This window comes from Brienomyrus brachyistius, chromosome 12, assembly GCF_023856365.1.
Source record: "Brienomyrus brachyistius isolate T26 chromosome 12, BBRACH_0.4, whole genome shotgun sequence".
Classification (NCBI taxonomy): Eukaryota; Metazoa; Chordata; class Actinopteri; order Osteoglossiformes; family Mormyridae; genus Brienomyrus; species Brienomyrus brachyistius.
The window spans coordinates 10,473,003-10,500,949 of NC_064544.1; the positions used below are offsets into that span (position 1 = coordinate 10,473,003).

Genomic DNA, 27,947 nt, shown 5'->3' on the forward strand with positions numbered 1-27,947 from the left:
TAAGAAAAAAGGATCACTATCATGGACTGAAATTATAAACATATGAAAGCCGTCAAACTGAACGTCTCGCCTCTTCCTTATCATTGTCACATTATTCACAGGAGCCAGTTAAAGGGAATTATGCCTTTAAACCTGAATTCTGACAAAATGTATATTCATTTAAATTGCGTGTATTTTACATCAACTTTGGGCAGAAGCTGAGTGACCATATCTTAAGACATTTTTAGTTGAATGTTTTAAATTATCAATGAGGGTGCAGAAAATAATTTTTAAAAATTAAGTACCACTTTGCAGGAGATGGTTTCAGAAATGGGCGAATCTCTCAAGTTTCCGTGAAGCAGAAATGGGAAAAATCAGTCGCGAATCCGAGACCATGGCTGATATGAGACATCGAGTGTAGTTCTGCAAATTGGCAAATATAGAAAAAGCTATTTTGTGATTTCGCTGATGTGTTTCTGAAGTCTATTTTAAAACGGGGCTTTGACTCATTCGCCGGTGAGGCAGAATGACTCGAGGGCTCCCTGAGGAGGCTGTGCTCTCGCCCCACCCCCAAGATCAAACTGGGAGCACAAGTGGCAGGCATCAGCTACTGTTTTGTTGGGGAGGGGGATAGTTTCAAGCATATCTTGTTAAGTTTGAGTTCTTGAATTGATGCAGACAGAGAACCCCTGGAACGGCAAGCAGAGGAGTTCCATCCCGCAGCAGAACAGGCCAGTGAGGCGTCCCTGTACCGAGCTGCTGAAGTACCTCACAGCCAGCGATGAGGTGCTGCGGACCAAAGCAAGCCAAAAGCGAGGCGGCCGAACCGGCAGCGGCAGCGGCAACAGCGGCAAGGACAAAGCTGGAGGAGCCTCCTCTTCCTCGTCGTCCCCGTCCTCCTCTTCCACATCCTCCTTCTCCTCACTGTCTTCCTCCTGCTCATCGTCCTCCTCCAAGACGAAGCCGCCCCCCGCGCCCGTGCCGTCTCTGCCTCCGCGGCAGCCGTCGCATCCCCAGCGAGGTGAGAGCCGGGCTGCTGGAGCATGTGGGGTGGCAGGCGTGAGCGGTGGGCGGTGGAGCCGTTGCGTTTGTGGGGCCGGCACTGAGGGAAGGTCTGAACCCGCAGCACCCTCTCCCGTCGCCCCGGGACCCCGTAGGAACGGCCACATGTGCCCCAGACCGGAGCACGGGCCGCCCGGCAGAGAAGGAAGGCCTCCAGGTCAGCAGTCCTCCCTGGATATGGGGCACCTGCCTGCCGCTAGGTTCATTAGGTACATGCATTCTTACTCTCTCCCCCCAAGAGAGACGGGTCAGCCTGACAGCTGTGAGCGTTGCCGTGAGGAGGCCCGCACTTTGGCTAGCCGGAACTTGGGCGGGGCCAGACATGCAGATAGGCACATCACGGTGACCATCAGGAAAAGGGAGGCTCCGGAACACCCTCTGCTTAGCAAGCTGCTAACGTCAGACCGGAAGGCGGTTCGTCCCTTGGGCCACTGGGGTCGGTCTGCAAGCCCTCCGGCGAGAAAGATGCTTCCTTGGGCCTGGGAAAGCGATGGGTCTTCCAGGCAGGCTGGCAAAGAGGCCATGACAGGGAGCCAGGGCCTTTTTCAGGCCAGATGGCACGCCCCAGAACACCAAATATCCGAGGGTCCAGGCGAGCCAGCCTATCGGGCCAGAGAGTTAGGTGAAGGGGTCGTGATGAAGGTGACGGTCGGGCATACGGAGCGGGTTGGCCATGCCGAGGACGATGTTGATGGCGATGTCTTGGGCGGCCCCGTGTCATACTCACCGGGCTTTCTGAGCCCGCTCTTTCCGGACTCCGTAATTCCTGTAGGAGACCTCGAGCCCTCCGTCACACAAGAGCCGCACCTACACACGCAGGCACTCTGCAGGCACCCCGGCGACCAGGTCCTTCCGTTGTTAGGTAATCATCGCAGCATCCCTGTCCCTCCTTCCTCCCCTCTCCTACTCTAACCGCTTCCGAGTTTGACTACCTACTAACCGCTGCATTAATCCAAACCTAACAGCCAGTCTGAGTGTGTGCGTCAAAACAGGAGTAAAAACAGGCTGTGTAGATGCAAGGCGCATTCAATTCACGCAGCACTAGCAGCCGCTGTAAATGGGACGGGAGGATGCAGTTATGTCTTAATGCGTTAATGCATTTGAAGCCAACCCATTTCTGGGTAGATTGCGCTGAATGTTTGTGTATACCAGTATAGCCAAGCACTGCAATAATGACATAGTTGTTTAACTGGAAAGCATTCCTTAGTTGCAGTTGGAGATAATCAGCACCTCAGGCAACTGCATAAGCTTCTCTGACTCTTCTTTCTATTTCTGCTTTGTTTCTCTGCATGCAAAATTACCTCTAAGTCTTGTAGTCAGGTTTCAGACATTTTGTTGTTCGAGGTTTGTGTTGTTTTTTTTGTTTTTCCTGCTCAGCCAAGTTAGTTTCACATTGAGAATGTGTATGTCATTACCTCATCCTGCCTCAAACAATGAATTTTCAGCCAAAATCGGGGTCCAATTTAATAACCACATTAAAAAATTAAAGAAAATAAACCTCAGAACATTACTCTTATAGGGCTGTGTTTCTAACCACACCGCTATCAGTGATCAGATCTGAGACTGGAACTTAGTTGTGGAAGTGATTGCTTCCTCGCTCAGTGTGGACTAGTTAAATAATTATCCATGCTCCTTTGTGTTCTACAGCCAAACCAACCATCTTGCCACTTCCTTTGACCCCAGAGTCTCCAAAGTAAGTGAGAGAGTTTTTCAAACATTTTATAGACAAGCGAAAACCAGAAACGAAACAAACCAGCAAACAAAAAAAAAAACAAGCAAACTAAAAACTGAGGCACATAGTTCGTTTCATTTCCATTTGTAAGACCATTGAGCAAACAAAACCAAACAACATTTTCACTCTAGTGGCAAAATGTGTCCCTCTTCTGTTTCAGTGACCACAAGGGATCACCGTTTGAAAACAAAACCATTGAACGCACACTGAGCGTGGAACTGTCAGGGACCGCAGGTAAGAGAGCCGACATTTCTGGGTAATTACATGACTACCAAGTGTCTATCCCATTAATTCTCGGTGACGGGGAATCCACGAAATCTCAATTTGCACGTCCGCGACTCCAGGCATTAGATGAATCTGCTGATAATGGAAAATCACTGCCCTGTGAAATGGTCTGTAAATGGTTAAAAGGAGCCTATTCTATCAGGCTCTCTGTTCCTTCTGATAGTTCTGTAGTTCAGGGGTTCAAGGTTAAGGAACATTGCACGTGCCTGCGTGTGTTTTTATGTGCCGCCATATTGATTATATCTTCCAATCTCTGTGGATTTATTGGATACTGTCTCTCAACTGTGGAGTTAATATCTCTCCTCTCTGTCTGGCCTGGATCCTAATGCCAGTTGACTGCGATTCTATTTCGCCTGATACGTCGCCAGCAAATTGATGTAGCATTATCACTGTTTTAATTGGTTTTGCCATGTAATTCAGTTTGCTGATATTATCTTCACCTTTTCAGACAATCTGCTAATTTGATTAAAGACATTGAGGTAATTTCCAGTGTTGAGGCTGATATTTATGTAAACGGCGCCTTCTTCTAAATGAGGTCAATGCAGGGGGAGGCGTTATTGTTATTGTTGTTCATCCCAAGTATTGCTTATTTAATAATTAAGAGTGTACGTGAATAGTATAGGCAAAGGTAATTAAACCCTAATGAAGTGAATGGCAGCTGATGTTAAAATACTGGGCTTCAGAGGGCGATGGTTTCCACTCTCTCTGCATGAGCCAAGTGGGTAATTACATCAGTGTCCCACAAGCTGTGATTAATCATTCATTCCAGGTCAATAAAAACTAAAACTAAATTCTTTTCTTATTATTTTGTTTTGTTTTGTTTTTTTATTTTTTTTTTTGTTGGTGGGTAATTTAGGTGCTCGACGTTCCGGTCAAGCAAAATGTTAATGAAAAGAATTTTTTTTTTCCTTTTCTGTTTCTCTTTCACAAACGAGTCGTTTGAACCCTAGCGTGACCCTGGACGCAGGTTAAAGCGAAGCGGTCAGTTGGGCAGGAACCGTTTCGAATAACTTGTGGGCGAGTGTATTGCAGAGCTGCGCTAGAAATTGCCGGGCGGATTCCATGTGTGTCTGGAAGGAGCTTGCTTCTCAGGGTCGTCGGAATTACGGGAAGGGAGACGAGCGGAGTTTCGCTTCAGAGCGACGTGGAATAAGGGGTCCAAGTGCTCAAAACGACGTTTGATGTCGTTCTCCCTGGTTACAGGGACCATGCAAAGTCACATTGGTGCTTTTCCATTTTTATAACACCTACCATTTCATTCAGAACCTGTTCCCCCCGCCCCCCCCCAGGTCATGTCTATGTATGTCCATTCAGTGGAAAGCATGTCAAGTTCAGGAGTTCAGCTAATGAATGTGTGTCATTGGACTCAGTTCAGCTCAATGCCCTGCTTCTACAAGCCTGATCTGTGGGGCCTTGCTCTGCTGATCCTTTTTAATATTTATTATACATGTACATGAGAAAATTAAAGGCAAAATATGCAGTTTAACGTTGGGATTAATTTGTTCATGTGACACGGTGACCCTGCTGAAAATCTCATAGCGAATAAAGGTCCGCGCTTTCTGTTACTGTCAGTTTTTGGGAGAACGAACCGCCACTTGAGATTTAGTCTTCGTATGAACCAGTCAGGCAGGGATTAGAATGGGAAGTGAATTATCATAGATACTCGTCTTTAGCAAAATGGTCTGCACATTTATATTGTTTTTCATTAAAACTGTGAACTTCCTGAATTGAAAATGAGCTGCCGTTTTTTGTTCGGAACATATTGCAAGACGGCGATGAGGTTCCCAGGTTCTGTCATGGTTTTTCCGTGAATAAAATATTGAATCCGGAAATGTAGTCAGGCCCAATGTGGACGCCTGCATCATTGTTAACATTCAGACTCTTCAACCTAACCATGCATGTCCCATCATTCTGGCCCACCTACCCACATTCTCTGTTTCTTATGGTCCCGGTTTGCCTTTCCCAGTTTACCTGTTCTAGTGTCCTGTGACTGACTACTTTTCCAGCATTCCTAGTTATCTGATGCCTACGGTGTGCTGTTTTTTTTTTTTTTATTTTCCTGCACTAACGGTGTGCAGTAGTCCTGTTTCCCGGCCTCAGCGCGCTCCCGCTTGCTGTGCTTGTGTCTGGAAGGAGCCCGGGCCGTAATTAATGCTCCCTTTGCAGCCCCTCTTACCCTTAGTGTCACTGCTGGCCGTTGCATCCCCCGGACTTACAGAACCCAAACAATGGCTCATGTCCCTTGGAGCGCTGGGGTTTAATTGGAAACCTGCTCCTTTTGTCAGGATGCTACAAAAGGAAGACAGGAGGTGGGGGCGGGGGGGGGGTGGGGGGGTGCCGGCATGCCTCGTTCAGGGTCTGCAGTTTAAGGCTCAGGCTACATAGCCAGCCTCAGGCTCTCCACTTAGGACGCCGGTGTGGGTCGCCAGCGTGTCCGTGTATTTAGCTAATGGGAGTCGCTTGAAGCACCTGGCTAGCCGCTGTGGAATATGGGGAGGACGAGGCTTTGGCCCGGGCTGAGGTGGCTCGATTTACAGCTGGAGGACAGTGAGCCTGAGCCTCCTAAGCTGCCTGCTTTGCGTCACGAGCAGCCGTGTGCGTTTCTCCCGCCACGAGGCTCATATTTATCTCATTTGATTTATTTTTGTCCCATTAATGGGCCTTATTTTACAGCCTTGTGTACATTCTGTGCACAGATGGCACTGCCTTGGCAGACCCCTCCCAGGCCCCGCCCCTTTCTTTCACCTTTCATTTCATTGGCGCAGCCATAAAAAGCGTCGGGTCTGCACCCCTGCAGGACCTACCGCCTGCCACCTCCTGTCTGGATGTCTCTGTAGGGCCATTGTCCAATGCCATTGTCATTGGATGCCTCCATCCATCGATCCAGTAAAATGAGTATTAGGGACAGGATGTGGGCTCCGCGTCAGATGTGCCACAGCATCACGTGACAGGGGTTCGAGTCCCGACCTCTAAACTCCCAAAGTTCCAGAACGGGGGAGAAAGTGGGGCGCCCACGCTGGCTGTTTGCACGTGTGCGTTAACCGTCCTATAAAGCCCTGCCTGTCCGGCCCTTGCGCATAATCGCCATCTGTTTTGGCATAAATCTGTCGGCGTAGCCGTGGCATGGGCAGTGGGGGGGGGAATCAAAGAGGAGCCACAGGATTCCTCAGTAGCTTGTGCTTTTATTGCAAGTTTAATATCATATATGTATGTGTGTATAAATTTACGGGTGTCACTAATTAGCTTAGGTGCAGTCTGGCGCCCTGAAGCTGGAGGGATGGCTGTTATCGTCCGCCGCGGCAATGGGCATCCGCGGTAAAGGGCAAACGGGACTGCCCGCCTCCAGCCGGCGTGTATCTCCCCCGTAAAGCGCCGACACTGTCGCGCGTTAAATTTAACGTCCCCTGCAGTCGGCGGGAATCATTTCAAGACCAGGCTTCGCTAAAGTCAGTCGAATTGGCTTTAGTGTGGTGGAGTCGTGGGGGCAAAACCTGGAGGGAGAACTTGGAAAGATTCAGTGAGGGATAGTTTATTTTGTAGTGATGGTTTGGGCTGGAACGTGGATCAAACTCCTGCAGCCTGTGCTTCTAAATCTATAAAAAAAAAATTTGTCTAATCATTACTAGGGATTGTTGGGTTCTGTATTTTGATGATAGCATTTTTAACTGGGCAAAAGGTACGTGGCACGTAGGTCATCATGGAAAAGGCTGAGTGGTGATGCCGGCATGCTGGTTTCTCTTGTTATTCCTGTACTCAGCATGTGACTTCTCATGCGCCGGGATTTGCCAAGGTCAGGATAGGGTGCAGTGCTTCCGCCATGTACTACTTTGCTATATTAAGTTACACAGAGCATTACATTAATCTGTCATGGTTGCAGTAAAATACGGATGAGGATTAAGTGCGATGAAAGTGAATATTTTAATCAAGCCTGCGCGTCCGCTGTCTGTAAACAGGCTGCAAGGCATCCTATTATTATAATTCCGTTCTGTTTTATCGCCCCCCCCCCCCTCACAGGTCTGACACCACCCACCACACCTCCTCACAAAACCAGTCAAGAGAATCCTTTCAAACCGTCGATGAAAACCAAGTTGCCTTCGTGCCCTTCGTCGGCCGTGGGCAGCAAACGGGCACGGCTCTGCGACAACACGCCCCACCCTGCCACCGCCGGGACGGTGGCACTGGAGGGCGCGGAACATGGCGAGCTCTATGCCCAGCTGAGCAAGGCGTCGGCCCCCAGCGCGAAGCGGGGTGCCCCCCGAGCCATGGGCGACCACGACTACTGCCAGTCCACGGGCACCAGCGCTGGGCGGGACGTCTCCCTGTGTTCCCGGCCTGCCGGCCCGGAGCGAAGGTGTGCGGAATGTGCGGAGTCTGGCCAGCCTTCCTTGCCTCCTTCCTCCTCCTCCTCCTCCTCCTCTTCCTCGCTGGCGGGGCAGTCGGGGAACGGTTCTGAGTCCGAGACAGCTCTCGGCAGGCGGGACACTCCAGAGGACCAGCCGGCACCTGCCAGACAGCCGAGCTCAACTGCCAGGAAGCCGCTACTGGACCAGGAGATCCGGGCTGAACTCAATAGGCACTTTGGACCTCCTCAGCGGGCTGTGAGCGTCGACGTGGAGTCGGACCGCCCCCACCCACCCGAGGACATAGGCGCTTGGGATGACTACCTGCCCCCGGGGCTGCCCCTGGAGGACAGTGAGGACGAGCGTGAGCTCCTCCTCTGCCCCTGGGAGACCTCCCCTCTGGACCTGCTGTTCGAGAGCTCGCCATCCTGTTCCCCATATAGCTGCTCCCCATCCAGGGGCTCGGTGTCGCCCCCTGCAGTTTCCCCTCAGCGCTTCCATTGGCCCCGCTCGCGGTCCACGTCTCACCGGCGCCAGCCGTCACCCTGCCCCCGCTCCCGCTCTCCGTACAGCCACTCTGGCTCACGGTAAGGCTCCCAAACGGTGTGTGTTGGTGGCGTATCCCAGCAGGCTTTGCATGTGCCTCTTATGCTAAGCAGCGTAGGAGCTGCAAAGCTAGAAAAGGATGTGAACCCATAATCCTTGCAGCAGGTAACTGATAACCATAAATCATAGTGATGCACCGTGGGGGATACTGATATATTTTGATATATGTCGCCAATACTGATAATGGCCGGGGGTTGACAGGGATGAAACTTACCAAGCAACAACTATGAGTTAGCTTTAGCTCCAATGCTGTTAACATTGAATATTGATTAAGTTTAAAAGTCGGCCAGGCAATATCATGCAAAATTGACACATTGGACCATTACTGATAACCGATATTTATAATGGATATCAGCCGATACCCATATGTTAACAGATATATGGTGCCTCTATAAGAAAACAAGCAAGAAACCCACTTCGGTTTCTCCTGAAAACTATCCAGCTGGATGAAGGAGTAAAATTGCATCAGCTAAGCAGCTGAATGAATGAATAATGCAAATGAGAACGGTTCAAATATTTCACTTCTGAAAAGGCCTGGATCAGTAGGGAGAATCCATTCGAGACTGGCAATGGGGAGGGTTCCTATTTGCGTCACACTGTGGGTGAGGGAACCCCCGCATCACTTCACCCCTACTCCTATGGAATCATGGGCCGTTAGGTGTTAACTGCCGCCACCCCCCCCCCTTCATTTGTCAGCTTTCCCCAGCGGAGGGTGTGAAGGTTAAGTAGCTCTAATGAGCCAGATCTGTAACGTAAGAAACTAGGTGCAGTGATCGCCAAAGGCCCCCCCCACACTCCCCCCCCCGGTGGATTTCCGCCGCTGTCCATGCTGGGAGGCTAACGGGCACGTCCTATTTATTTGCCACGTCCGCCAGCACTCGCGCCAGGAGACGGCGGTCAGCCGATGGAGCGGCCGCATTTCCAGGGCCCGTCCTCGCCAAATCCGAGATTAATTTCCCCGCTTCTCCCTTCATCCTTTTCTCTACATCTATATTTGATGGTGCCGCTTTTTAGTGACAGCTGTTGTCTCGCTTATCGGCGCTACCCGTCTGCCGGTGCAGATGAAAGGCGGAGCACAGAGTCCTGGCCGGTTCCCGCTTTGAAGGCCGTTACGGCATCACAATATGCTGGGGGACAGTGTTTACAGTGCTGGCTTTGATTGGAACAGAGAAAAAAGGCTTTTTTTGGGGGGTGGGAAATGGACGGGGGGGGGGGGGGGGGAGCAGATTCAAACATATGGGGGGGTTGGAGCATGTTTGTTTATTTAGCTGGCCTGTGCCGAGAGCGGCAGGCAGTGTGCTGTGATACTAGTCCACCAGAGGAACGTGGCTTTTGCTCGCGGTGCCGCCTGCCGAAACCAGTCCCGATTCGCTGCCCCCTCCCCCCGTCCCGCACGGCCTGTCCGCTCCTACGATGTGATGACTGGTACCACGGGCTACTTCCGGACCTACAACAGCACCAAGAATATGCTTCATTTTCAATGTCAGATGTGAAATTTTACATACCCCCCTCCAGCTCATGGCAGATCTCAGCTGTCACGCAAGCAGCCCGGAGCTTTTCTTGGTCGAGGGCGGGGGGAAGGGCGGCTGTTTATTTTATCACTGAGAGGTTAATTGGCGCCCAGCCAGGGTCGCCCGCTCCGCGTCGAGGGCGATCCACGGCTCGCAGTCATTTTTCCATCGTTTTCCACTGCTGAGGGTCAGTCAGGCGGAAGTGTCGCACCCACCGTGTTCCCTTCAAAGCCGCCAAACCCCACCCCCGTCTCCAAGCGAGCACCAGAGATGAGACCCTCAAAAGCTCTTCTCTCAAGGGTCTCTAAAGCTGTCCAGAGTGCTTTGGAAAGGGGACCGGCACAGTAGAACTGGAATATTCTCAATAAATCGTTCTTTCCTTTGACATCCAGCAACCCCACAAAGCCACAGAAGACTGGCTCTGCTCCAGCATTCTGGGATTCACCTCCTTGCTTCTCGGGGTCCTTCAATAATTAATCGAATGGATTCAGAGAGCCAGACGAGAGCCGGTGTCGTGGGTGCCGGACCGAGCCCTTCCAGTGCTTGGCTGTAGTGGCTGAGTGGCCCCTGCCTGCAGTCATATATTTGATCAGATGAGCATGTTTTATGTTACTGTCCTGCCTTGCGGTTTTGCCCCGCATTCGTTATCTCCTCACGCTGCTAATTAGAGTTGCTCAGCCGCTTACATTTATAACGATGGTATAAAGCTAAATGTCAGCACCGTTCATCAAGGCCCCCGATTCTCTGCTGAGTCGTTAACCAGCCGCTGTGTTTCACACAGGTCCCGTCATCATGCAGACACCGGCACGTGCAAATCTCGGACCCAGAGGAGCCCGCAGACGCAAAGCAGGCCAAGGTTAGTGTCTCTGAATGGATACGGTTCAAGGAGCATAGTTCACACAGAACATAGTGGACACAGAGCTTAGTTCACACAGATTGTAGTGCAAACGAAGCGTAGTGCATACAAAACGTAGTGCATTGTGTATACAGAGTGTGTTTAGCGCTGAACATTGAGCACACAGCGTTGTGCACATATAGTGTGGCTCGTACACGCAGCATTGTTGAAATAGTATGATTCACATAGAGCATAGTGCATATGGGGCATTGTTCGTACAGAGTGTAGTTCACACAGAGCATGGATCCTACAGAGCATAGTTTGCACAGAGAGCAGCATGGTATACAGAGAGTGGTTCATACTGAATATGGGTCAGACAGAGCGTGGATCGTACAGAATATGGTTCACGCAGAGTATGGTTCGCAAAGCGTAGTGCATACAGAGCGTAGTGCATACAGAGCGTAGTGCATACAGAGCGTAGTTCACACAGAGCGTAGTGCATGCAGAGCGTAGTTCGTACAGAGCGTGGTTCGTACAGAGTGTAGCTCACATAGAGTGTGGGTTGTACAGAGCAGAGTTCACACATTATAGTGCATATACAGCATGGTTCAGACTGAACATGATTCACACAGAGCGTAGTACATACAGAGCGTAGTTCATATAGAACGTGGTTCGTACAGAGTGTAGTTTACACAGAGCGTAGTGCATAGTGGTTTGTACAGAGCGTGGTTCTTACAGACTGTGGTTCGTACTGAATATGGTTCACACAAAGCGTGGATTATACAGGGCATAGCAATGTCTTACGCTTGTTACTATAACCATAACAATAACAGTGTTACAATAGCCATCTGTCAATCAGTGGCAACCTCTTTGGGTCTTCGTTTCTTGTCTGTGTGCCTTTGCTGTGTCGCTGGGTGACACACAGACGCACGTGTGTGTGTTCGCGTTGCGTAACAGGCCCCCGTGTGCCATGTGACTTCGCTTTTCCATCTCGCTTCCTCTTTCCCTCCACGGGGTCACAGGGTCACACGGCCGGGCTCCTTTAAGACGTAGGATTGTTTTGAATATGGCAGTCGCAGGTAACGGCGAGAGCGGCGCCGTGCCTAATGACCAGAACTTTGGTGGAGAGTCTGGCTTTTCTCCAATCAGATCCCCCTCCCCCCAGCCTCCGATCTAAGCAGAAAGGAACGACATGTGAAACCATGCTGATGGAAGCAGCTGCAGCCACCCCTTCCTGTGGGAACCCTAACCTTTGCGATGAGGGAAGGTCCCATTAACGGGTTTATTTGTTCAGATCCTGAGGGGGGGGGCTGCCAGGAGGGAGGGGGTGGGGCTGCCAGGAGGGAGGGGGTGGGGCTGCCAGGAGGGAGGGTGGGTCCCAGACACTGATGGTTACATTTGCCTCAACCCCCCCCCCCCCCATAGGTGTGACAGCTACGAGGAGCACCAGCACGCGTGTCTGCGGAGGGACGACCACCGGCGGGACCACGAGCACTGCGAGTCCGACAGGGTCCAGCAGTGGGAGGGGCAGCGCAAGAAAGCAGTTGTGAGTGTCCGGCCGCCCTGCTGGAAGTTCTCGGCATAGCGCTTTCATCGAAGCAAATTTACAGCGCCAGATGATTTATGGAGGGGATTCTCGTTAACTGCCTCGATCAAAGGTGCAACCTTAGGTGACCTCTTTGGTCAGAAGCCCAGCTCCATCACAGCCCCCCGCACAAGCTGGATATTACCTGCGGATGCAGCCATTTGTACTGAACACCGTGTCACATGAAATTGATGGCACCGACTTGTAAATATTACGGTACTAGTCAGGAAAAAAAAATATATATGCTATAATTGAGTGCCGTGTTGTGTCATCCCAGCTCTTAATGTATTTTGTGGGTGGAAGTAGAATTAAGTGAGATGAGATTCAGTTCCCCAAACTCCACCCCTCTCGGCGCGCTGTGAAATGAACAGAACGGTCTCATTTCCAGCGCAGTCCTCTGCGTAATACGCGCTCGCAGCGAATGACTCAGCTGTCCGGGTCCGCACCGGCTTCCGGGCCGAGTGGCGCTTGTGGTCCCGCGCACGGCGCTCTCAGCGAGGGGCCTCTGAGAGGACTCGGCGTGTTTTGCGAGGCTTGCTGGCTTACATAAACCCCCCCATCCCCCCCATGTTATATTTAGCTAGCACTCGTGCATCAAAGCGTGCTTAGAAAAGAATGACGAAACGGATTAATTAAATGCTCCGGTCTTCTCTGCTTTACGTCTTCCTTTTTCCTCAAGAAATACTTCATCGGGGCCTTACCCTTCTGCTGACTTCTCTGTAAAGGGCTGAACTTTGCGTCGGGCATGAGGCAATTTAATTTGTATGTATAAGTTTCTCATGCCCTCAGGATACCCTGTGGAATTTGACTGTATCTCAGTAGACCTAATGCGGGTAATGGCAACTAAATGAATGAAGGAATAAACAATGCTAGCGATACAAAACACCCTGGGGTTCGTTTTGTGTTAAATAATTAGCAAACAAAATTAGATTGTTTTCCAAAAATATAATCACAGCCTAACAATATGACTGCTACTCACTAACAAGCTTGTCATGACCTTAATGCTTTGTGTAGTTCAAGGAGATCTCTTCCTCTCTTCCGTTTTTGTTTTGTTCATCTTAGCCTAAAAGCCCTTTGTTTTTGTTTTTGTTTTTTTGCTTTGATTTAATTGTTCGTTTTCCGTTTCTGTTTTATAGTTTACTTGTTTAGGGAATGCTTTCACCCAACAGCAATGTGCATGTGCTTATCGTTAAAAAAAAACATCAAGGTCATTTATGTACTCGGATATTTTCTGCTTAAGAATTCAGGGTATGTTCCTTTCTTAAGGGTATAATCCTTGGCACCCCCCCACCCCTACACTGGAAACTTTTTGTTTGCAAGTCCTAAAATATTTAATTATGACTATACCCAACATGCAATGACTTCCTGTTGGCTGTTTGTACTCCTCTTAGTCCATGCAGTCTGAAAATTCTGATTGTCCTTCATAGAAGTAGGAAAATATGGTCCAAGGTTATCAAGTAGGTCCAAGATCTTGTGTAGAATAAAAACCAAGGTTGATGGTATGTGATCTAAGGTGGATGGGAGGCTAAGACTGACAGTAGTGGTTGGGTTAACTTCTTCGTCTGTCCTTGCAGTCGTGGTCTTGAGATGGAGGTTGAGGCACGACCTGATCACATCCCGCCTATGGTCTTTTCAGGAGGAGCGGCGGACGCTCTGCGTGGGGAGACTCAGGCCCGACGGTGGCAGGGCCGAGCTACGGCGGCGCTTCGAGGTCTTTGGCGAAATCGAAGAGTGTGTGGTCAGCCTGCGCGATGACGGGTAATGGCTCAGAGGTGACGCGCGCCCACGTGGGGTGGAGGGCAGGCCGGGCGGCAAGGTGAACAATCACCCTGTAGCGGGTGAAATAATAGGAACCTTCCAGACCCGTTCATTTATATATCTCTCCCTACTGGCTGGTAATTAACCTTGGAGCGATGCTTTCATTCCGGCGAGTGAAAGCCGACAGACACAAGGCCAAGGAGAGCTTTACAATTTCAATTGCATCTCCTCAAAAGTACCTTTTAATTGCACCGTTCATTGGTGAAAGATATCCGGTTACTACGTATTTGTCTGATTTTTATAGCATTTTTATTTTATAGCAATTTTTTTTTTTTTTTAATGATTAACAATGGACTGACACAACTTCTCTATTTCTCACCAGAGACACTTTCGGGTTTATCACCTACCGCTACAGTTGTGACGCCTTCACCGCCCTTGAGAACGGACACACACTCCTCCAGCCCAACGAGCCTCCGTTCGAGCTCTGCTTTGGAGGCCGAAAGCAATTCTGCAGGTCGAGCTACACGGAGTTGGGTGAGGCGCTAATTTTTGTGTCCACATTTATTCCGTTATCTCACCGTTGTACCTCTAGCGAATGGACTCAGATCTTGCGTATTCACATAGATTCATGTCGCTCACCAATATGCTCCCGATGCAAAGGATGGAAAGAAGATTGTCTCACAAGCAGAAAGCAGCAGGAGTATAGATCGGCCGCACACGAGTACCATATAGGTACAGTGACTAAGTTCCCCTGGGGGGGGGGGGGGGGGGGGCACCAAGGTCGAGTCCCATCAGTGCCTCCTCTCCAAGTGCGCCTCCATCTGCTGCCAGCTGCTGGGATATCAAGCGGAGGTTGGACCTCGCTGTGACACCTCCCTGGCAGCGTGGTAAGCTGGGGCAGTAGCCAGAACTGACAATGAAGGTCTGATGGACGCATAATTAACACTTAAAAAAAGGCCACACTTTTTTTTTTTTTTTTTTAAAGCTATTATCATAAGCTATCGAGCCTCCCGCTCGAGTGTGCGAGAGACGTGCTCCCACAAGCTGCGGAGGAACCTTGTGGAATCCATCACGGTATTAATATGAATGAAAGTACACAGAAGAACGCGGTCCTCAGACAAGGACGGAACGGCTCTTGCCGTGCAAACAGCGGCGACACTCCGGGATAGCAGAGCAGTAGCTAAAGTTCAGTGCAGGGTGTATATGATAAATAATTCAGGTCTGACCATGCTTAAGATTTTCACAACGTTAGCCCCCCTGTGGAGCGATTGGTCTTGTCTCCAGGTGCTTGGTGGGGAGGGTCATTGAGAGAGGATGGGAGGGGTTAATGGGGGGCGCCGCATTGATTTAGCATGCCAGCAGGGGGAGCCGGGTGACTCGGATCGGGGCGGGGCTCAGGGACTCCCACTGACGGTTGGTTTTCAGTTGTTCGTCTGTTTGCAGCTATTGGTGGTTATTCACGTACGAGACAATGCCTTTGAGTGGAGGCGCTACGTACTGGCAAGAAGATAACCAGCTACTCTGGGGAAATGATCTGTCCTGAAATAATCAGGACATCCTATAATAATAACGTAAGGGCACGGGTTAAATTCAAATACGTTCTGGTGACATAAATAAAACATAATTGCGACTATAATTTCCATGTACGTGTGCTGACCTCAAAGTTTGACGCGGTTTTCTAGTAAAAAGAAAAAAGAAACCGAGGAACGTAAAGTGAAAACTACAAAGTCGACGTCTGTTGCTGATGATTTTTTTAGAGGTGGAGGGAAGTGTCGCGTTTAATGGAAGCCCCTGGAAACAAGGCCACCGTGGCTTTGGTTCTCCCTCTGTAGCCTTTAGTTTTTTTTGGCTCTCGCTTAGCCAGACTCTGTCCATCTATCCTTACACTGTGCCGGAGTGTTTTTCATCTGTCAAGGTGTGGCTTTCCACCCCGCCGTCGTTGCGCTAGATCACAGCTGGCGCGTCGCACCCGCCACGGTCGCCCCCATCGCTCATGCCGCATGCATGTGGGGCCCATTTGTGAATCTGTCTGCCGACGGAAGATAAGGCGCCCCCGTTTATTATCGCCTCGTGGATCAAAATATACGCTGCGCGTTTGTTTCCCGTTTTGTCACCTGTCTGCCGCAGAAAGCTCCATTTCCCCCCCTGCACCTCTGAAATGTGCAGAGTATAAGTAACGCCGTCCGCGCCACACAAGGATTTTTAAACAATTAAGCCGGGGTGAATCTTTTTCAGCGTACCGGTGTTTTTATTGTGAATTATGTTCACCATAAATGCATATTGTTGCTTTTGGATTTATTTGTAAAAATGCCATTTGTAGCACCAGATAGAACCAGCCAAGCTCTCCTGCAGCATCCATTGGGGGTGAATGTGAAGTGAATGTGTGAGAACCTGAGAACACAGTTCGGTTGGGAACCAGGAATGTCTCCCCCAATGGCATAACTTTTAATTGAATATTGGGGGGGGGGTTGTATTAGCCGGCTCTGATTATTGGGGGGATTACAATCCAATACAAATATGAATGATCTCTTACTGCATGGGGCACACTTGTCTAGGCTGTGGTGGAATGTTCCAGATCTTTTACCGAGTGGGTTTGGAGGTTGGCTCACTCCAGGAAGGGATGCAGTTGTCCATATAAATGGAAGTCTGTCCCAAGCAGAACATTCTTTAGGTCAAGGTCTTTAGAAGACAGCTGTGCAACTGTGACAGCTTGCATGAGGAAGACCTGCACCGGCGTTAATGCCTGTACGTGCCTGTCCCACGCAGAATCGCACTGCGATGACTTTGACCCCGCCTCCGCCAAGAGCAAGTACGACTCCATGGACTTCGACAGCTTGCTGCGAGAGGCCCAGCGCAGCCTGAAGAGGTAACGGGAGACTCTCCCCAGGTCAAAGAGGCTTCTGTCCCTTGACCTCAAGGCCTACCAAGTTTTACACTTTATGTATTAAAAATACACTACATATGAATATATGACAAAAACAATGTTTACATGAACGTAGCTGCTAATGAACAGAGAAGAGACATTTTTAGTGGGGATAGCCAGTCCACCATCACACCCTGTGTACAGGCCTTTCTGATTTACTATACACTGTAAACACAAGAGGAACTAAACTCAAAAAAATACTCGATGTCTGACAGCAACAACAGTTCTGTTACTGGTGAAAATGTGCAGCTTGTTCAGTTTCTTTTTTTGTTTTATTTTGTTGTTGTTTTTACTTGATATTTGGATTTGGTGGTGATATATTATTATTGAGAGTTTGAGGGGATAGGGGATCTCTCCAGGGCATCTGAGATAACATTGCTGTCTACATTCGGAGAAAATGTAGCAGCGTATTTAAAGACGTTGATAAATGGAGTATTTTTATTTTGTGTACATATCAGACTAAACTCTTTATTTGTTACAGCTATGCACTGTAAAATGCCGCCTTCTTTTTAAAAACGATATTGAAATTTTCTTAATTAAGAATGTCATCTCTAAAGTCGTGCGATGATATAAATCATTGTGCCCCATCATGAAATTCAGAAGACATGATACGATTGTAACGACATAAAGGACGGAGCTGACTTATAGCGGAGAACCTGACAAGATTTTTTTAATTTATTTTAGTGGGCGTTGTTGCCCATGTATAATTTTATCTGTTTTTAAAAGTTCTCAATCAGTGTTTTACTTATACAACCAATGTAAAATACATTTCTAATGTGTTTTTTGTAAGAACTTCCGTTCACATTTTCTTACTTCTAAAACCATTTATAGGCAACATTTATGCTTGCGATTTTTGTTTCTGTAACTCATCGTTGCTCTGTGATTGTTTTGATAATCGACTGACCACTTTTGTCTAGAACGGGCAGTTCTGTCAGCCACTGTTGAGGATCACTGGTCCCATTATCTTGCCAGTCCTTTATTTATGTATTTATTTTGGGGGGGGAAAAAATAATATGCAGTCCCCACTGAGTATGGAGACGCTTGCAAATTTAAGTATTTATTCTTTTTTAAAAAAAAAAAATGCTATTAGCAGGGGCAGGTATACAATAAATACATATTTTGAGTATCATCCTTTCTAACGCCTTCCAGAAGCCATGAAGTACATCTAATAACCTTCACGTGGCGTGTAGAATGTGTTGCTCCTGGTTAGTGGTGACTGTGTCTTGCAAATGCGCCGTCCGTGGGTTTCACAAACGGCTGTCTCCCGAGATACCTCCCCCTGTATAACTCACTAGTCATAAAGCAATAAAATAATTTCAGCGGTACTATGCGGTACTCCGGTGATCTTTCTCTCGGCTCCATACGCTCTTCACGCTTCATGCGAATGCCAAACTGAGGTTTACACTGTCTTATTTTTCCTGGAAATATTTTTTAAATCTTGCATTTGTTGTAAATATAAAAGAAGAAAAAAAAAAAGAGAAGATATTATGGTCGCTATGAATAACTATTATGATGATAAAAAGACAAAATAATAATTCTATGAAAATGTTTAAAAAAGAAGCAATAAATTATTTTTTTGTATCATATTTTAGCTCATAACATTGTGTGGTTTGAGACGGGACTCATTACCCAGCTGCTTACGGAACACGTGAGCTTTGACCTCAGCCGAAAAACAATGTTTCCCATTGTGCTGTTTGCCCTTCCATTGTGTGTGTGCATGTGCGTTGGCTTGTATGACTTTACCACATGCTGACTAAATATTCCAGTGTAATTATTCACTCAGTGTAATTACTCACACTCTGGAGTGTGACTCAAAGAAAATCCCGCGTACGTAACATCTGTGTTGCACCCAAGACTCAAAAAAATCCCACAGATATTTTTAATTTTGAGAATCCCGAGTACTTTTTTGGCTGTAGCGGTACCGTGTTCTGTGGCACAACCAAGCGACTTGACATCATAGTCGCTACGTGTTGCGGAACATCCTGCAGCTGCCCTTGCAGTGGGGTTGAGGCATCAGCTGAACGTGACGCAGAAGGTAACCTTGTGATTCGGGATTCAGTCTGTGTCCTGTTTACATAGAGCAGCAGGGAATGTGAAAATCCAGTCACATCAGAGGAACTGGAGTTCTTTGTATTTCTGCTTGTTGATCGCAGTTCACCTTACATGAGGGATGAGTGTGAAAATGAAACTGCTTATTCTCGTGAAAAATCCTTACCTGTTTTTATATATATATTTTTTCCCTCTGTGTAGAGGTTGGGTAATGTCGTCATGTCCCATTTGGTAGATGTGGCTTTGATCATTGTAATATAAAATCTGCTTTGTAAATCGCCTAGAGTAGCAATATAATATAACACCTGATGATTCAACGTTTGAACTTTTTAATAATGTGAATTACTGAGGAATAAGGCGCTGCTTTGAGGTTTGTGGGTGATCATGTTTCTTTTGGAAGGACAATATAGAAAGTGGGGGTGAATGTGTGTGTGTGTCTGTCTGTCTGTTTGTATGTATGCAGGGGGGTGGGGGGCTCTGTTTGTGTCCTATCCACGTTGCCTTCTGCCATCTCCTTGCCAATGCCTTTGTGGTTCTACCTATCTTACGAATTTCTTGTGAATTTTATTTTTGATGTGCATTTTCTCATCAGCCTCACCAAGCCAATAAAGGAAAAAATGTTTTAAACAACAAAGTGCCTCCTCTTCTCTGTCTGTCATGCGCACACGCACACACACACACACACACACACACACACACAAATAGGGTCATCTCTGATGGAAAAACAAAATTACTCTGACCAGGATAACCAGTTGGATGGATGGATGGATGGATGGATGGATGGATGGATGGATGGAAAACTGAAAGCACAGTAGAAGATGTCTCAATGGGATATAACTCCACATGTGCCTTATCAAACACGCCTCTGATGCTTGGAATTTTGAAAATGATAAACGTTGCATCATTGGATTTGATGGAAGAACTTGCTGCATTAACTGTCAATGGGAAACTCCCAGGGCTAAGCATTGTCATTATCTATAACCAAATAGAGAATAAACAGTTTGCTTCATTTGTATGTGCGAGTACACTTTTATTTTGAAGAATATCAGCCTTAATTACAGTTTCTGAATAACGATCTTCTGGACACTTTCCTTTGATGTGATTTAATTCACTGTTGGTGTCCTGTATTTACATTTGGTGCTTTCACTTGCTGGTTCTTTTCTCCTCTGTCGCTGGTTTTAACTTACCTTCCCAGATACAGAGGAGCTGCCAGCACCCAGTGCAGTAAACATGCACATTTTCAGCCATGGCCTGTTTATGGATGCAGTTATTTTTGGCAAGTACTGATGTTGCTGCAAACTCTGCATAAAGAGGCAAATGACTGATAGTCTCAGACTGTCACAATCATTTAGTAAGAGCCTGGAACGACTTTAGAAGCCTCAGCGAGGCGCGGGAGCTGAGTTCATGGGAACAGTTTAATATGTGGCAGTGCCATTTTGCAGAGTGCAGTGTCAAATTTTCCTTTAATTATTGTTGTTATTACTGTTATTAATCATTATTGCACCATTGTCCTTGCTGGACCAACGGTTTGTTTCTTTGCGCGAGGGAATGTGCATTAAATTTTAAGGCTGGGGGGTTGGTCTGATTGTGTTTTTTTTTAGCCCTGGAGGAAGACCCCCGCTTTCATTTCGGCTGTAGCACATTTACAGGAAAAGGTCTCGAGAAGCCTGCCCTTCTTCACGAATGAAACGCCATGCCAGTCTTCTTTTCCTGAAGACGTTACCTAACTGGCCCTTCCTTTATTATTTTTGTTCACCAGTGGCATGTGTGCATATGTCAGTTCTATGTGGAAACTAATGCCTTGGCTCCGCCGCCCCCCCCCCTCCCCAGTGCATGTAATTTAACAGTCTGTGCACTGGGGAGGGGAGTATATTCCCTGTCTCCCATAAATCTGCTTTTGGTCTGTTCGATCTGTATCTGTTCCCTCAACAAAGCAAACTTCACAAAAAGAACGGTACAAAAAAATCTGCGTTATCGATCCCCATCACGTTTTGAGCTATGTTGTGTTCAGGGATCATTACTGCGAAATAAAAAAAAATATCTAAATCGTTATTGATAATTTTTTAATTGGCTTCGGTTTCGTTAAAACCACCTAGTGTCTGTCGTAAGGCTTCTTGAAATTTAGCCGGACACAGCTCGCTGTTTTTGTAAACGAGATAAGCTGCGCTGCCAGCCGTCACCTGTGCACCGAGGCAGCCGTGACGTCTCTGTGCTCCGGCAAATCTCTCTTAGCGTCTCGGTATGTCGGGCAATGTGTGAGACTCCCTCAGCGGCATTCTGGCTTCGGCGGTTCTGTTGTCGTTCCGAGATGCCAGTTGTCTGCTTTTCCGTGATCAGTCTAAGCTCGTTGCACCTGTGGCGGAGTGTGTATGTGTGTGGGGGGGGGGCGTGTCTACTGACAGCGCATCTCCGTTACCCCAAAGTTTTTGTTACATGTTGATATATGCTGATCACGAAGACTGTCGTTAAAAAAAAAAACTGCGATAATAAGATTAGCCTATGCAAGACTAATTAATTGAAAGTTCTGAGGCATAACATGTGCACAGCTACCAGTAATTTAGTTTTAGGAACATTTTTTTTTTCCTGGGGATGGGGAAGTTTTATTGGAGAAGATCTACCCGGGAAGAGGTGTGTTTTTTTCACTGACAGTGTGTGACCGTCTTTCTCTAGTAAAGCCACTGGTCTGTATAATTCCATCTGAATAATTAAAGTTAAATGATACAATTAGATCTAGGTAATGGGGATGAGTACATGGATTATTGAATGCCAAGAACAAGCATGAGGAGCCTCTGACAGTAGCAGACTACTTATGGAACACGGAGAGGGGATGGAAGGTCTGCTGATGAACTCCTTTGCATCCTTTGATTTGTGAGCTCCACGCGTCATCTAAAACATGCCTCCTTCCTCTTCACTTTTTCTCGGAGTGCTGCAGATGATCCGATAGAAAAGGCAATTGCTTTCCAGCCGGTGTGCCGAATCCCGTTTCTGAGATCTGTGACCACATAGCCAGCCAGCCACCAGCCCCCGTTACGCTGCCCAGAGGTGTCACAGAGGACGGCGTGTGTCACCCTCCCTGGCAGGCATCGTTATGTGAACTTCATAGCTAAAATATCATCCGTGGTTCTTATTTTAATTTGAACTTCATCCCTGAAATATCATAGACAGCCATCGTTGCTGGGCAAACAGCAAAAATAGAACGAGAGTGACCGCATTTGTGACACAATGAGTATTATGCAGCGTGTGCGTTAATGCAAATATCAACCGTCTCAAGTGATGCTGGATTGTTGATTGAAGATCAGCGAAGGGAAGGGTGTAAAGAAAAGAGCAATTAATAGTGTAGCTCACATTGAAGTGATAACATGCTCTCCACCATGTGACCTCAGGCAAGGGTTAAACTCTAATCCTTACATGTGTAGCAGGAATTCAGTCTGCTACTGAGTCTCAGTTGAAGGACTTTCCGACTGTCCGCTGTAGATAACGATCAAGTCATTATAAACAAATGTTTATCACTTGTACTGCGGCAATCTTTTATTTACGTTTTTTAAGAGTAATGAGGAACAGAAGGATGGCATTATTTTTTTCCTTAAACCATCAACTTTGTTACGGAACGTGTTCTTCTAGATAATTAATGGCTATAGATGAACGGCGGCTGATTGAGCAAGTCATCCCTCTACTCTCAATCACCATCTGCTGTGCGTCCACAGCAAAAATGCAACGCTAATTACTCTGTACGTGCCAAAGACATTCGTACCTTTCTGAAGGAAGAAGAAAGGAAAACAAAGGAATGTCGGGATCAAACGAATTAGGCATGGGGGGGGGGGGGGGGGGGATAAGAGTAAATAAATGAACTTTAGCTGAAAACTGGTTTTGCTTAGATGATGCTGTCAGGCCCAAACTCGTCACTCCAGGGCTGGGTCTCTGGGGACTCGGGCTGACAGGGGGTGTAACTACACGACCGAACTTCTTCTGCTCTCGAAAAGCCCCAAGGAAAAGAAATGGAAACTTACATGATTTAACAATTTTTTTTTCTTCTAACTTGACAATTGCCACGAGCCTCGTACATAACTGTGCTTTGGCTCCATGACAGCGAGACATTTAGAGCTCGTGAACAAATTCGACATGTCGATAGTATGTGTCCGTTGAAAACTAATTAGGATGAGTTCAAAGTTTTCGTGTTATTACGGAAAGGCAGTTTTAAGAGAGCGAAGTTGTCAGTAGGTCACAGATTGTCCAAACCATGTGGGGGGGGGGGGGGGGGGCTGGTGACCTGTCGGAATGTTCCGACTGAGTTTGTTCTAACCGGATGTACAGTAAAGCACTGTCATGTTCTCCTGTTGTATGGGACTCATAGGACCGAGCTGACTAGCCAAACATTTAAAAACGTCCACCTGGTTTTATCTCCGCTTTGCAGCAGACCCCAGCATGCATTGCGCTCCTGGTGAAGATAACCCAGAGTGGGGGACGTGGGCTCTGGATCTGACCATCACTAGACACATGCTGGTTTTTATTCCTGCCGAATGCATAGCTAATTAGTCTGAGGTATTGGGCAAATAGCCCTATTGAAGTTGCATTGAAATTTACGCATGGTCGTTCTGTTATGATAAACCGAGTTTTTGGCTTCTGGGGGAATGCTTAAGTACATGCAGTAGAGGCCTGTAAAAATGGTACATTTTAGCCCTTTAAAACAAATTGCAGCCTGCAATGAATCATCAGCTGCTTAATGGTGAGATGGAAAATGTTTCCTTTTCTTGGTACCATGAGTCCAATGGTGTTCTAGTGTACGATTTCAACCCACAGGAGTAAACAAGGAAAGCAGCCATCGGTGATGTTCTGGGTGGATACAGAATCAGGACTGGATGTTAAAAGAAAGAGTTTCTGAGGCAACTATGCCAACACAGTGGCATGTTTAGTAAATATACACAACATCCAGCCTGGTATACATCTCCCGTTAGCATTTCTCCTGTAAGGGGTTACAGTGATCCTGTAGTTTATCTAAGGAAACAGGGTACCAAGCTGGGGACAGCCTTGTAGGGGATGCCAGTCCATTGCAGTATATACAACATGAAAATAAAAAATGGTGTAAAACTTAAAAATTATTGAAATTTTTGGGTTTGTTTTCAGAGCCGGAAGAGGGACACCTATGGCTGTCACCAAATGTCAGCATACATCTGTCACTGCTGGATTTCTGACAATGATTTTACTCTGTTAGTTTTTATTCCAGAACCAACTGGGAAGGAGATGCGTGCTGCGAGTCTGAAGATCTCGGACACGCAGAATGTAAAAGCCTACACTCGGTAGCTGTTAATCCCGAAGCTATTTTTACCTATTTGTAACTGGTATCCGAAATTTTTTGGCCTTCCAGTGGGTTTAGAGACCACAGCCAGTACCTCTGGTACAGAGTCTGTCGTGACTCGTCGCTGCGATTTGCTTCCATAAATGGAAATGCGCTGCTGGTTACTGTCTAAATAAAAGTCTACATCCTAAACCCGCAGTCAATGCAGTAAGCTGATTTCTTCTTTCAGATTTTTTTCCTGGGCTACATGTTGATCATGAGTGTGGGACCTTCTGAGGAGGTTTTAAACTCTCCTTCTCAGGCTTCTTGACAGCTCACACGGCATCTGTTTTTAGGCTTTGGGAGAAGGAATGTTTATGAGGCAGGTTACCCTGGATCAGACGGTGTTGTTCTGTGTGACCCTTGACCTCAGACACGGTGACTCTGCTACGAGTGCAGTGGGTCTTGTCACACCTCTAAGATGTCAAAATATCAGGAATGAGAAAGGCAAGTGTACCATTTATCAAAAGGACTTTGGGTATGTGCTGTAATCTAATCTCACCTTATATACAGTCAGCTGGAGTTGATATTGCTGTTTTTATGCATGCTCCCATTAAAGGACTGACGAGGAATACCTACAGAATGGCATTAAAGTAATTCATGTAACTTTTTAATCTAAACAAATGCAAATGAAATGAGAAAAGCCCAGTGTCAAGGCCGCCCAGGGCTCCTCCGCTCTCGTATTTGTTGCGCTGATAATTTGGTCCCGAAGTCGGTGCTTCTAGGGTCAGATAACACTCAATGAACCGAGCCAGAAAATGCTCTGCGGCATGTAGGAAACAAACGTAACCCTAAAAGAATACAGGCCGAACCCTGTTTTGTTTGGCCTTTCGAAAGCCTGAAGACTAAAACCATAATAATGCAAATTCAGACGATAACTTCAAAATACACCAGCATCCGGACTGTAATTACTCTTAAAAAACGCTACGCATTAATCCACATGGTAATCACATAATTAAAGCTCTGTTTTATGGGCTTCATAATCTGCTGTGACAAGGCTTAAAATTCAATTAACCCTATTTTAACATTTGTTTTAACTCGTTCTAGAAGGCCAATTTGCTAAAAACTTACTTCACTCAGAGTAATTATGCATCGGAGGTAATTTGTTTCCGAAATGTGCGGCCATCGGTTGTTTATCGTAACGGAGCATAACGTGCCTACGGGTCACATCATATAGATGGTGCGGAGAGTGAGATATCCCACTGAGGGCTCATTCATTATCAGCGCAAGCAGAAATGACGGCGCCCGCATCTAAAAATATCTCGAATGCACGACTCGTGCTGAGGAGCACAAGCTGTTACACTTAAACGCACGCCCCGCCTTGCGGATTTTTTGCTGTATCACTTAAAATGATACAAAAGAGCATTTTCGGCCAGCACACCTGACGGGCCCGGCCTCATCTCCCCCAGCTTCCTGACGTTAGGCCTGCTAACCCCCGCGAGCCTTCTGTTCCCCAAGGACCACCCTGGGCTGGCCCCGCCAACTGGGTCTCCTGGAAGCGAGCCAAGGATTCCACGTGTCGTCGGAATTAGCATTAGCAGCGAACGCCGTTCTCGAGCAGATCAGGCAGTGTGAAGGACGCCTCATCCCCAGCAAACCCCCCCCCCAGCCCCATCTTCACGGCCCCCACGTTCAAGCGCGTTGTTCCCGGCACGTACTGGGGGAGAGTGGTGACTGAAGAGGCTTATGCGGAAATGGAATGCCTGTGAGATGGCACGCTTAAGCGGCCACAACTTTGCGGCACGGTTTGGTAAGACGCCGGTGGTGTTCAGGGGTGCGTGCTAGCTCACTCCCCCTAGGGTGTCTCTTTCTGTTAGTTTATTTTTAAAACATGCTGAAAGGGGAGAATTATGCAAACAATCACATAAGGAATGCAAGGTCGCCAAGCCCCCCCGCCTGACTGTGACCCACCCTTTTACCTGCTAAATACCACACCTGTGCCACTTCTTCTCGCAGCGGGAGCTGCGCTGAGCATCAAAAGCATTTTAAGAGGTTTCCATATAAAACCTGTCCTTTGATCACTCGCTCAGTGGCGACCCTGCATTATGGCGGCCGCTAGTAGGGGAAGGTAACCTTCTGAGGCTCTCCCTGCGCCAAGAGCACCTGATTGGGATCGCGCGCATCGCTTGGACGCCAGTCAGAAATTACGCAGGTGACGGCATGATGTTAGAGCCCCCTGCAATCTCAGGTTTCCCAGGGTGTCATAAAGCGTGAATGACAGCGGCGCCTGTTTGCGGCAATACCGACCTTTGCTCTGTTGACGTTCCTAAGGACGTTTGAGAACGTGCGGATATGGCTGTCATGTGCACATAGGATGAGAGTAAGCTAAACTCCTGCGGCGTGTGTCTGAACATAGAGGCGTGTGTGTCCCTGTGATCGGAAAGGCCGCCGGTTCAAATCGCAGGGTCGGCAGAGTGATTTCACGTCAGGGCCCCTGAGCGAGGCCCTTAACCCCGCAGTTATTCCAGGGACTGACTGATCCTGCCGCCTCGAATGCACATGGCTTTGGATAAAAGCGTTTGCTCAAAAGAAAAAATGTAAACATGTATACGACTGCAGTTATACCCTAATGGCAGTGACGTTTGTGTAAAGACTTAAAAAGCGTTAACAGGAAAGTGCGGCCGAATGCTTAATACCAGCCACGCTGAGGTTTCCCCGGTGACCACTACCCAGAGAACGCAACTTGCTGTTTCCGTTTCAAACATACCACTTCTGGCTGACCTAGTTGCTGTGCCGGACAGCTGGGAACATCACCTCACAATCGGCCTTTTCCAATATCTTTCAGAAATTCTGAAGGCTGCTGGTGGACTCCACTAACGATAAGAGTTTAATTAATGAACCTTGAACCTTTCTGCACATTTCAGGGATGCAAATTTACAAACATGCCACTTCTTATTAGGCAAGGTACTATGCGTCCGGTTCTGGTTGTTGGGAACCAGGCGCTTCTCAGCGGAGATTTAGCGATTACTGTTGATATATTTCGGAATGAGTCTATAAATAGATGGTAGAATTAGCATATGAAAAAAAAATTGTTATAAAGTGACTTTAAACCTTCCTTTATCTGTCTCTGCCCCAATTTTGTTGTATCTGATTGCAATGTACAGCACCTGTGGTAAGTTCTGCAAAGTTATGTTTGAGTACTATTTAACTCTCACCTGCAAATGTCTCGATACATACTGGAAGGTGGTGATTAAAGTTCTAAAAGTCTACAGTTGGAAAACTGTAAAGGATTCATATCAAAAAGTTTAATATTTTGAGTATTGAAATGAGAACCGGCGCAAGATGATTCAGACCCACCTGGCGAGCTGTCAAACGGATCACGGTTGTGTTTCTGACTTGATCGATTGCCTCTTGTCGTGAGGATCCTTGCTGGCGTCTATTCCAGGCCTTTTCATGGCATCTTGACGCACAGGATGTCGCCGACTGAGTGAAGCACTCTTGCACTCTGCATCGCTTAACTCGCGCTGAGGGCCAGGCTATTGTCTGACACCTACTGAGCGACGCCACACTGGCAGTATCGCGTAAAATTATATTACAGTCAAGGCAAATGTTACTTGAACTTTGACCCCGGAACAATAAAAGAATTGCTTTTAAGTAAAGAAAGTTACAGTTCAAAAGCACTAGGGCACGACACTGATGTAAGATAAGAATTATCAAATATGTACAACATGCTTTCTGATGCAAACATCTTTCACCCAGCATTTTGTGTGATGTGGGCTGGGATGTTTCCTTTGTATTTATTTAATATGAAAAGAGTTCCACTTATTAACTGAAATGGTTGGAAATTGCAGTAGTATTCCAGCATGTACATATTTGAAATATTGCGGGTGATTTTGGTACTGTTGCCCTTTAAGAACTGAATGAATGAATAAATGAATGAATGAATGAATGAATGAATGAACAATGGGTTGCCAACTTAGGCGTGCTGGCTGGCTTTTCAATTCAATTTT

General features: G+C 47.3%; 1 protein-coding gene across 5 annotated transcripts in view; it reads left to right on the forward strand.

Moving 5' to 3' along the window:
• The window catches only part of ppargc1a (peroxisome proliferator-activated receptor gamma, coactivator 1 alpha), a 35,261-nt gene extending 15,962 nt beyond the window's left edge, over positions 1-19,299 (forward strand). For 2 of the 5 annotated variants that reach the window (XM_048971017.1, XM_048971018.1), the window contains exons 5-13: positions 658-1,903; positions 2,689-2,734; positions 2,934-3,007; positions 7,073-7,985; positions 10,297-10,371; positions 11,776-11,896; positions 13,572-13,693; positions 14,076-14,227; positions 16,460-19,299. In XM_048971017.1, coding sequence (XP_048826974.1) covers positions 658-1,903; positions 2,689-2,734; positions 2,934-3,007; positions 7,073-7,985; positions 10,297-10,371; positions 11,776-11,896; positions 13,572-13,693; positions 14,076-14,227; positions 16,460-16,563 — 2,853 coding nt within the window. In that variant the 3' untranslated portion in view covers positions 16,564-19,299. The remainder of the gene's footprint in view (positions 1-657; positions 1,904-2,688; positions 2,735-2,933; positions 3,008-7,072; positions 7,986-10,296; positions 10,372-11,775; positions 11,897-13,571; positions 13,694-14,075; positions 14,228-16,459) is intronic. The other 3 variants (XM_048971019.1, XM_048971020.1, XM_048971021.1) reach the window with 3 other exon arrangements.
• The last annotated feature ends 8,648 nt before the right edge of the window (positions 19,300-27,947 follow it).